The sequence below is a fragment of the Chelon labrosus genome (assembly GCF_963514085.1).
Source record: "Chelon labrosus genome assembly, chromosome: 20".
NCBI classification, from domain to species: domain Eukaryota; kingdom Metazoa; phylum Chordata; class Actinopteri; order Mugiliformes; family Mugilidae; genus Chelon; species Chelon labrosus.
In genome coordinates, this window is record NC_140353.1 from 14,017,253 (window position 1) to 14,028,363 (window position 11,111).

At 45.0% G+C, this 11,111-nt stretch overlaps 1 protein-coding gene across 1 annotated transcript; it reads right to left on the minus strand.

Moving 5' to 3' along the window:
* Positions 1-67: 67 nt before the first annotated feature.
* On the minus strand, positions 68-10,826 carry tgfb3 (transforming growth factor, beta 3). Its single transcript, XM_084569139.1, has 7 exons — positions 10,006-10,826; positions 5,656-5,819; positions 4,258-4,387; positions 4,032-4,139; positions 1,983-2,139; positions 1,228-1,381; positions 68-1,124 (listed from the first exon to the last, which is right to left on the minus strand). Exons 1-7 carry the CDS (start codon positions 10,346-10,348, stop codon positions 966-968), a joined length of 1,215 nt encoding a protein of 404 aa, XP_084425265.1. The 5' UTR covers positions 10,349-10,826; the 3' UTR covers positions 68-965.
* Between the last annotated feature and the right edge of the window lie 285 nt (positions 10,827-11,111).

Here is an 11,111-nt window from a genome sequence, read left to right on the forward strand (position 1 = left end):
ACCCTAAAATAACACTTATTAACGAAAACACAAGACGTCCAACAATAATGAAAATAGAACAAATCAATCCAATGGTCCATTTTTTTTAATTAAAAAAAGTGTTTCCAAGAGTAATAAGAAAAAAAAAAAAAACATTTACAGTTTGTGTTCTAGTTAAGTTCACTTAGTGACATACATCGTCTCATACAACAGAAAGGCTTCACTTTAAACATAACAATCCCTGGAATCACCATCCTGTTGCATTACAGAGGTAAACGTAACCATGGAAATACTACTTTGAAATAAAGATTGGTTTCCAGCATGTTTTATTTTTCCTAAGATCTTTTTTTTTTCTTTTCTTTTTTTTTTTTTTAACTCAACAGCATTTAATCCTAAACAAACAGTGTAGGGATCTGTGACATGCACAGCGTCGGTTTCCAGCTCAGACGCTCAGACGCTCGGACGTGTCCCGTGCGTCTTTTCAACCGCTCTGACGTGTGCCGAGTTTGGTTTGCATTCTCGGTCGTTTTCTCTTTGTGGATGCAAGTATTTTCTGTCCTTGAGAATGCGTTGGTCACAGCAAGACAATTATTGTTTGGTTCCTCTTTCAATGGAAACAGGCTTTGATTACCAATACTCGGATACTATGAGGTACGGGCTGCTCAAAATGCTGGAATATACTTAAAGAAAGAGAGGGAAACACTGATGTCGAAAAGGCAAAGGGCGACAAGAGGTCTGATGGGTCTGAGAGCGCTGTCGGTGAAGTGGTGAAAGTCTCCTCGGTAAATGCTGCCAATGGTTGTGGCCAGAGTGGTGGACTGAAGTTTTCTTGGGAGAGCTTGGAGAAAGGCTGAAGCAGGTGGAAGAGGCGCTCGTGGGCGACGAGTCGCGCCCTGCCCTCTTTTTTTATTCCCCTCACCCGCTTCTGAGTAGTGCCGGGAGCCGTCACGTCCCACGTCTCCCTCCGGGCCCCGAAGCCCCGACGTTTAGCTGCACTTGCAGGACTTGACGACCATGTTTGAGAGCTGCTCGACTTTAGGGGAGCGACCCACGTAGTAGAGGATGGTGAGGGGCTCCAAGTCCTGAGGAACACAGCAGGGTGAGGCGGATGCTTCGGGGTTCAAGGTGTTGTAGAGGCTCAGCAGCTGTGGGAGGAAGAGCAAGAGAGAGAGAGAGAGAGAGTAGACACGGTTCAGCTACTTCGCTTCCAGATCCGTGACTTTAATGTGTTGTGGCGCTTTGTCTCACCGAGCTGTGGGTGGTGTCGGAGCTGCGCAGGTAAGGACAGGGGCCGGAGCAGAAGTTTGCGTAGTACCCTTCAGGCTGATGGATCCATCTCCAGCCCAAATCCTGCCGGAAATTAATATATAGTGGTCGCACACAGCAGTTCTCCTCGTAATTGCTGCAGACAAGAGAGAGGGGAGACAGGATTAGGCTCTTGATTTCACAGATAGCACACGATTTTAAGAGCTGTATACATTTTCCACCCTATGGCCTCAGTCATAGATGAGAGAGGAGTTCAGAAATTCCACTCTTAGGTGTGCCCTTATTTTCCCTCTTTGGAGCCAGCCCAGGTGCCTTTGGTACTGCCTGTCAGCCTGACAGAGGAAATCCAGAGCTGAGGAGACGGTGTGTAAGAGGAGGTAGCATTTGCTGGTACTGAGACAGATCCTGACTTGCATCAGCTAATACCTCTCTCATGCTCGTCTGGGTGATTAACAACCTCTTTCGGTGTATACTGTGCCCATGTGCACTTACTCCCTGTCATCTTTTTGAGATGTGACAGCTGATATTTCCACTGAAATGAAATGTGCTCTGGGCTTGACTATATAGCCCCCTGTCTGTAAGGCCATGCATTTGCTATATTTGAAGCAGCCAGCGGGTCAGGTTTCTAAAACAAGCAGTGCCGGCAAAGCCAAAGAAATTATTTGACGCCGTTAAAGACAATAAACAATAGTCCGAGCAGTGCACTACATTTTCCAGGGCGTGGAAACAGGCCTTACTTGAAGCAGTAATTGGTGTCAAGTGCCCGCTTGCGCCTGCGGGAGGAGGAATGGGCATCCAGCCTGTGGGGAGGGAGCATCATGAGGATGAGGTGGGGGTACAGCTGCTCCTTCTGTTTCTTCGCGCGACTTGGATCTTCGAATTCCGCTTCCGTACCTGCAGGAGGAAGTTAGTCAGTCTGGAGAGAACCAAGAATGAAACTGCGCCAAGATTCGGAAGATTTATTTAGATACCTGTACTTCAGGTGAGGTAGATTTCATTAGAACCGGTGCCGTCAACCGTAATTTACAGAATCTCCAGGTTCAGCTTATTTTCATCCCTCTCCGTATTTAACACGAGTCCCCTCTAACTTCCCTTTCCCCTCTATTCTCCCCCCGGGCCTGTGTCTGCTCATCCAATCTATCCCTGATAGCTAAAGCAGTGGATATCTCAGGAGAGATGCCGCTGGTGGATGTGTACGGCCCTCTTTAATTTGGGGCCAAACGTCTGAGCGCCGTGGCAGCACATTCCTTGTGGCCAAGCCAGTCAGGAGTGTTCCCAGGACTGGGGGCCCGGAGGCCCCAGTGCTAAGTGAGATACCAGATCAATTGTATTCCCATGCTTTGTGTCTTTCTCTTCCTCTTAGAAAGGAAACCCATTATCTTAAGAAAAAGAAAGAGCATCGCTGCTGTAGAGGAGCATGTTTATGACTGGACTGAAGAGGACGTTTTATCGGCCGGTGTCATTATTATTAAAACTGGATTCACGTTCATCCTGAGAAATATCATTGTCAAACGCTCCCTGCACAATGAATCAAAGAACTAAAACAAGTGCATTTTCTGTGATCCAGAAAACAGACATTTGGCAAATTAGAATTAAGTCTTTATAACCAATCCACTTATATTTATACAAGTCTGGAGGCCGCTCTGCCAATATGGCATGACCAGATGGCGAGTCCCCATGTTAAGAGTTTTGCAGGACCACATAAAACATGAACACCAATGTATGGAAAAACCCACCGATTATTCAGTGGCCAAAAGAATTATTATCAAATTTCAGGAAACATCTATAACAGCGACTAAAAATGAAAGGAGCCAAAAAGAGCCCATTGAATCAGACAGTCCTGAGACCTGCTAGTGCAAAACATCCAAAAAAACGACAGTGCTTTAATAGCACTAATCAGAATAAATCATTTTTTTTCCAACAAAGAAGAGATGCCTATCTCGGACATTAGACAAATCAAACACAAGTTAAACAAACTGACTTGTTATCAGGCTTTGGATCGTGAATGCAAACTGGAAGAACATCTTTCCTCTCTCAGACTGAGAACAAAAGCAGAGACAAATCCTGACCAAACACAGACTTGGGTCTGCAGCCACAGTCTGGCCACGGAGAAGTCTTGGAAACCTGAATTAAAAAGCGCCTGCGCTCAGCACGTGCAAGGCTCAGCCGTGGACATTTCTAATGATCCCTAATTTTAACAAAATATGTTGCAGGTAGAAAATATTTAGATCAAAGAGAAATCTGAATTCAAAAATTTGGGGATAACTTTAATTTGCTTTCTTGCTGTAAGATAGATGAAATGATCAATGCAACTTTTGTACAATATTTGTTAAATATGAAGCTACAGCCATTAGCGTAGCTTAGCTTAGCTTAGCACAGTGATTACTGGACACCACTAGCAACCAGCCACAAATGCGCTGTCTCCCTCTAAAAACAGCTGTTTGGTTTGTGTATGGATTAAATAAATTATTCATTTGTGAGCTCTAGAGGTTCTGTAGGTGGATTTTAAATAATTTCCCAGAATATGAACGTATTCCTTTGACCTCACTTTATAAATAAATGTCACTAACCGATAATCTAATCTGTTAGGCTGTGTCTAACCAGCTTTGCCCATCACTATTGTTGAATACCTGGATTCTTGGTTATCATGTTTGAAACTTACTTTTCACAATACCGCATTCACATGACATGCAGCTGAAAAGAGCAAGTTCATATCGAGGAAAAAGAACAGCGTTTGCTGGTGCACAGCCGAACCCAGCTCCTCACATCACCGGATCTAGTCTCACCTTTGAACTTGACCTCCAGGACCTCGTTGGCGTTCTCGATAATATCGCCGTTAGGCCTGAAAGTGTGGCAGGGACAATGCACGCTGATCTCCAGGCCAAGGTTAGTCTCTGAGGGGGAAACAAGAGCAGAGGGATGATTTTTTTTTACTATTTTTTTCCCTGAGGCTATTACGCTTTTTTTTAAATGGACTGGTACTTTTTACAGGTAATAAGGTGCCCCACTCACGTCGGTACATCAGCCACTCCCTCACTGTCTCTGTAACATCAAAGGAGACCCACTCAGGCGTTCCCTTGGTCAGGACGTTCTTGCCGCCGATGTAGCGCTGTTTAGCTTTGGGGTCATCTTTCTGGAGGATCTGCGAGGAAAGATGAAAATGTGACCCAGCTGCGTAAACTCTTTTATTTTTACACACACACACACACACACACACACAGAACCGGGGCTGTCTGTCTGAGCCAGACTCTCCAGGATGCCTTGGGCCAAATGTCTACTCTTCATGGAAAAAGTGACTCCCTGTGTTGATATCCCCATTTTGCAAGTTAATGCCTGCGTGTTACCCTCCTGCCAATGAGAACCTGGCCGTCCTTCACGTCAGCCATTCAGACTTAAGCTTCTCAGAACTGGTGTCACACGTTTCATGAAAATGGGAGCCCTGAGGGCATTCACTGTGCTATCATGTCAAGACCCCAAACGGGCGATTGAGTAAATACAACGGCGTGTTTCAGACGTTCATATCTCCACCAGCACCTCTCTGAACAAAGGTGTAGTGAGGAAATGTGTGTTTGGGTGGTGGGTATGAACACTTAGCCCCACAGCAGCGCTATGGATAACCAGGTTCCTGAACATTGTCAGCATCTAATCTGTCTTCCTGTGGGAACGAGGGGCCGCAGCGCTGCCAGCGTCAGCTCGCTGCCAATCAGCTCCAGTCTGAAAAGTGTGGGGGCGAGTGAGCGGCTCCATTTACTCCCCCGGTGGGTGACCCTGCCTCTATCTCCTCCTAGGCCCCTGGAAACAATCTGAGGCCCTGACAGTCTGTATTCAGCGCCGGCCAGAGCCTTGCTTCAGAGGCGGTATGCAGTCCGGAGACGCTTGTCTCCCTGGCAGGAAATGTTGGAACCTGATCATTACTCCTGGTCTCTCACGGGAGATTAATAAGGAAACTGAAAAAAAAAAAAATCTATTCTTGCCACCCCACACGCAGACATCTACCAGATGTATGCTTTAACACTCTTCAAAAAGTGATCATAAATACACTAGAGGGGGTCTATATATATATATATATATATATATATATATGCCTCGCTAAATCTAACATGGATGGACAACTGCTTTGAGACTGACAGCAAAGAAAGAAGAAACTGCCGAATGTTAATCTGGGGTTTCTTAAAGACGGCTGCACAAGCTCTTAAAGTCGTCCTAATGCAGAATCCATTTGACTATAAGCACATGGAATACTGATCAGCACTTGAAAGGAGGAGAGAGAGAGGGAGTTGGACACCCTAATATAAATGTTTTCATCTTTCTCACTGACCTACACGGGCCTTCTGAGAGGAACAGAGCGCATGACCCCCCGCCCCCCCGCGCACTCTGCTAACAGTGGAAATGAACGGTCAGTTCACACACCTGGTAGAGCTCAATCCTCTGCTCGTTTTTCTTGGCGGCGGCGTTGGGGATCCGCAGGGCTCGAAACTCGGCCCGGAACAAGTTGGTGGAGTTCTTCTCCATGATGGACACGTTGAAGCGGAATATCTTGGAGGTGATACCTTTAGTGCAGTAGGTGAGTTCATCTGCAGGTGAAGTGGAAATGACAGCTCGTTAGTTATGAAATACCTCTTTAAAAAAAAATAAAAAATAAAATAAGAAGAACAAATTGGATCTGTGATTGTTATTTTCTTTGGCTGACTCCCTTTGAGCTCATCTGTTACCTCATTTTGGCCACTGAAATCAGTACAGGGGTGGACATGTTTACCCTCTGATTATTAATAAGCTTTTTGCAGAGGATTCCCCTCTACATGTTTAAATAGTTTGGAAATAAAAACAAAAGTATGACTCCTTTTTCTTTCTTTTTTCTTTTTTTAACTATTTCTAGGCTGTTCCAGAGAACCATTACCACAAACCATCTGCTTATGCTTTGTGCGGTCCGAGTTAGCAACAAGTTGAAGTCGTGAAATGAAAACCAAATGTCCCATGTGGTAGAGGAACAGGCTACAGTGGGACAGCAGCGTGCTCCTCCTCCCACCACAGCACTTGAGCCCAACAGGTGTTCCGAGGGCTCGGACGGGAGCCAAGAATTAGCTGGAACTCGAAGGTTTAGCCGGAGAACAACATGTGGATTCACGTGCTGGAGCGGAGCGGTACCTGAGCAACCGCCGAGGAGGGGGACTCCATCGCGGCCACTGAGAAAGTGCTCGGAGAGGCAGTAACTTCCCGTGCACCTCAACCTGCGAGTGTTTGTAATCTGACCTGCAGCAGAATCAGCTAAACAAATGCCCACACTGTGATTCTATCTGAAAGGCTTCCTGTTACAGTGAAGCCTTTCCCCTTTTCATACCATAATACCACTGAACAGTTTATTATTTTAACAGGCCAAGCACATGCAGAGTTGAGCAAAACAAGCACATAGCAAACTTTTTATGAGTCAAGTGGAAACAGTCACTTACAGCCAAGCCCTGGCTAATTTATTACCTCAAGCTTAAACTTTATTACCAAGCCTCAGATTTGCTGGTGGTTGAAAGGGGGCACTGCACCTTTAGCTGATTTGCACCTCGGGCAGTTTATAGGGACAAATGGAAACTCAGAAGTCGTTTCTGTGTCATGCAAAAGGAACTCGCACATCTCCAAGTATCTGTACTTCATTTGACCCATAATCCTATTTCAGTGTCCTCCCAATCATTATCTGATATTTCCACAAAGCTTTTTTGTTTTTTTCAACTCGCCCTATTTATAGGTGACCTTTTCAGCATTCATCCTCAGCCAGATATCTGTCCAGTGTTTCCACACAATCTATAAGGAGGAAACCTCAGTAGCCCTTTCCTCCCCTCACTCGCTGCCCCCGTCTCCCTTCCCCCTCAGTCTGCCTCCCCCACAGAAGGTGGAAAGCCCCACTTCGAGGGGAGATTTGAAATTCTAATCAAGTCTTTGGTTTCCTTTTGGATGACCTCATTTTTTCCCATTGCAATGGGTTTTAGGTGGATTTCACATTATGGCTTATTTTTGCCAAGGGTCTGAAGGGTAATTTGTTCCATGTTGGTGAGTGGAGGGGATTGCTTGTATAATTAAAATGAGATACATTCGCTAATTGTTTGACCCCTTTTAGATGATCACAGTGCTGACACATGCTCAACCTGTAAACAGTTTGGAGCGGCGCAGCGTAATGTTTCTACTGGCAAACCCTCTCAGAAATAAACACCCTAATCTTAGGTTACATTCCAATTAGAGAATTTCTTTATCTAGGGTTTTATTGGGAAACAGCCTCATTAACACGTTTGGAAAAGTGTATTTATAGACACATTTAAAAGCCCGGATAACAAAATGATTTCAGTCCTATTTTATCACTCGGTTAATTTCTTAAATGAGGGATCTAGATGTGTAAGTGGAACAGACGGCCTGGGGACAGACGTTTGAATAGCTCTGCTGCATTAAGTGCCTCGCCCAGACGCTATCAGCCACACCTCACACCCTAACACGCGTTCAGCCTCCTGCGTCTGGCATCCTCTCAGGAATCACCTCTCTTTGCCCTTTTGCCCAGAGGGTTGCTGGTGATGTCAGTCTCTCCAGTGCTTTGTGGCGGTAAACAAGGGAAATAGGAATCATAAGGCGGCAGGTGCTAGCCAGCTGCCGCGGTGTCTAGATCTCATAAAGCATAATAGAAATTTCTTTGGAAATGTATTCGCTGGAGTTCTCTATGATCTACTTAAATTGCAGCATCTGGAATTTGAATTTGTTTGCGCTGGGCTCCAGTGGAAAAGTTTGATTTTTCACTTCCCAATTACCAAAGAAATTAAGGTTCAGATACACAAGAAATCAAATGTATCAGAGTGGGGGGAAAAAAGTCCAGTTTCTCTGCTTCATTGCTCAGACTGTGTCCTTGAGTGTTAGAGGTCACTACTAGCCGATGAGATAATGCGGCAGACCTCTGCGCTGGAGAAAAACAAAACGAATAAAATAAAGATGAGGAAGCAAAAATGGTAAAGGCGTGGGAGTAGTTTGGAGAGCGAGTCCAAGACCTTTGTCTCTGTTTGTTCAGATGACATCATCTTTCTACTATCCCATATATCAGATACCCTGCTGTCCTCAGCACTGGCCCTCGTTTTTTACTGAGCAGACACTGAGTCAATGATTGGCTTGAAATTTCACTGAAACTGCATGCTCCACTGTGCCTGGCAATGTCAGTCATTCTTAAAATTGCTCTGTGCCACAGGTCGTCCTTCACTTCATTGAATTTCTTCGGCAGCGGCGCACACGCGGGCCTTCGGGTGCACCAGAGGAAAGGAAAGCTCGAAGGAAGCTCTACCCCGCTGCCCTCTCTCACCTTCTGCCTCATCTGCTTGCCTTGCATTAGCTGTCTAGCACGGCAGTCTGGATCAAGTGGTGCATTAAAGTATGAGAGAAAAGTTTCTGTTTAACTTCTTAACTGAAAAAAGAAAAAGGAAAAAAGACAAACTTGACTAGATTCCCAAACACTCCCACCATCCAAAAAACGGCGAATGTAAAACTCATTATGTGCAGCAGGATTGAAAATGAACTACACTGCGAAATTATCAAGGTGACAGACATTATGTTCCTACATACTGCCGCATGCCCAGTTCTCCTTAAAATTACATAGTGGAAAGGGAGAGGAAAGTGTTAATTAATGTATGTTGGCACGTTCTCTTCATTTGAGTAATATCTTCCTTGGATAAGCTGTGGGGCAGAAAGTGCTGCCAGTAGTAAGTCAAGTTCACTGTCTTGTGTTATCACCTACAGTAAGGCCTACAGTATGAGCACAGTGATGTGTCCTGGGCATCTGGCCATCACTGATCCCACTCCTTAGACCTGTGTTTGTTTTGGGAGCTCTGGCTACCTCTGACCAGTGGATAAACCCCGGGCTGTGTATTTTGAATGTCAGGAGCACTTTGTGGGACCTGTGAAATGGATTTGATTCAGGGCTTATGCTGGAACCGGCAGAGGCTCTGCTCAGTGTCACAGCACAGCATAAACACCTGTTGATTTCAAAATGGTATCGCCCTGCTCTAACCGTTAATAGGCACACATCCAGATGCTCAACTCTCTCTGGAGAATCTGGTCAGAGAGCTTCTGCTTCTGATTTCTGGAACAATCAATGGGCCGTAGTTTATACAGGAAATACCAATATGGATGAACAGGGGGATTAGATCATAACACGGAGCTATTCGAAAGGAATAGTGGGGAAACAGAGGTGAGTAACAGTGAGTGAAAAATATTGGGGAAACTCACGGCCAGAAAATGAAAATGAGGTATTGGAGTTGGCAATAAATACTAGACTTAACAGCCTGAGAATTTTCCTCGCTAAGGAATGTGTCAGAGTTAGGCTGGAGTTCCCATGGCTTTGGTGTGAGGTATGTATGAGGAATGGTGCTCATTCCAATTAGACTGTTTACTTTGCCCTCTCCTTTGCGCGACGCTCCACTGCTCACTGGCGCGTCTGTGCGTAAAAGTTGCACGGACACGAATGGACTTTCACAGCAGCTGGAAAAATCGGATTCCTGTTTTAGAAATTTTTAGGGTTAGGGTTAGAATAGCAGTACCTATCGTGGTAGATAATGGCTTTTGTTTTACGGTCGTAAAAACATGTGCGCAAATGAATTTTCCAAAATACGATTTGGGATAAAGTTTGGACACGTCATGGCAATACTATCATTTTAATAATCTGCATAACAGAACAGATCTGTAGTTTATTCCGTGTAAATGGGGGGGAAAAAAGTTAAATATAATGACCAAATACAATGAACTCACTTTGTTCTGTTGGATTGATCATGTTGAACTTGTAAATCTCTTTGGCGTAGTACTCAGTCTCCGTGTTATCTTGTCCGCAACTCTGGTGCCGGTCTCTTCCCAGCTCCTCAATGAGCTCCCTGGTGCTGTTATAAAGGGCCAGAACCTGAAACGGTACTTGGCTTGGACCTGTTGTTTGAGGCGGACTGGTCATCCGGAGTTTACTTAGGATCTGTCCTCGCACCGCCTCCATTCTCTTTTTCTTAATGTGGTCGATGTCCACAGTGGTGCAAGTGGATAGCGAGAAAGTCATTGTCACACAACTTGAGAGGAGGAAAAACAGAAGCGTTTTGCCCAGATTCATATTTCACTCTGCGTTCACTCACAACCGAGGTTTATCAAGTAAAATAACAACACAAAAAAAACAAAATACTAATTCCGATTTGAATAGAATCCCTTTTATCTTTTCATACAGGTCGTGAGTGAGTCCTGTTCCTGGAGGAATCCCATTTTCTCAAGTGCTATGTCATCTTTGCGAAATGCGCATTTGCGTGGGAGCAAATCCGTGCCATTCTGGAAAATAATCTCAACTCTTCATCAAAACTCTGAATTACACTCTTCATTCCCCCTTGTCTCATTCACGCACCTCTCCGTCTCTTTCTTTAGTTCACATGGGCGCCGATCTCTGCGCCGTGGTTCAGCTTCTCCATCGCATTAGGCTCTTTCCATCCACTTGTGCTTCGCGGAGTCAGTGCGCCTCGGTTATCTCCCCGCAGTCCAACCTCAAACACACGCAGACGCTTTCCACTCTCACTCATACTTTATAGGACCGAGCCGTGACGTTTCTGAGGGAGGGGCTGCGAGTTGAAGCCTGCTCTCGGACAATGCGCTTTGTGCTATTCTGAAACGACACTTTAAATTTCGTGTTGTCAGATCTGTTTTTGAATCCAGTGCGCTTAATATTGAGCAATGTGATTTCGCAAGAGAGAGAAGTTGGACACTCCATTGTTTGACATGATTTGCCATGTGTGTATTTTGTTTTATTGATCTTTCTATGGATCGAGGAGACAAATGATTTGTATTTTATTAATATAAATTAGGTTTTGCTGTGTGCCATACGATATATA

Bases quoted from the DNA above. Each gene is read 5' to 3' on its own strand.
- tgfb3 (XM_084569139.1), bottom strand. From the start codon at position 10,348: ATGAATCTGGGCAAAACGCTTCTGTTTTTCCTCCTCTCAAGTTGTGTG. The intron at 4,388-5,655 runs GTGTGTGAACTG...CTTTCCTCGCAG, and splicing joins AGAGGATTGAGCTCTACCAG to ATCCTCCAGAAAGATGACCC. The intron at 1,125-1,227 runs GTGAGACAAAGC...TTCCTCCCACAG, and splicing joins CCGACACCACCCACAGCTCG to CTGCTGAGCCTCTACAACAC.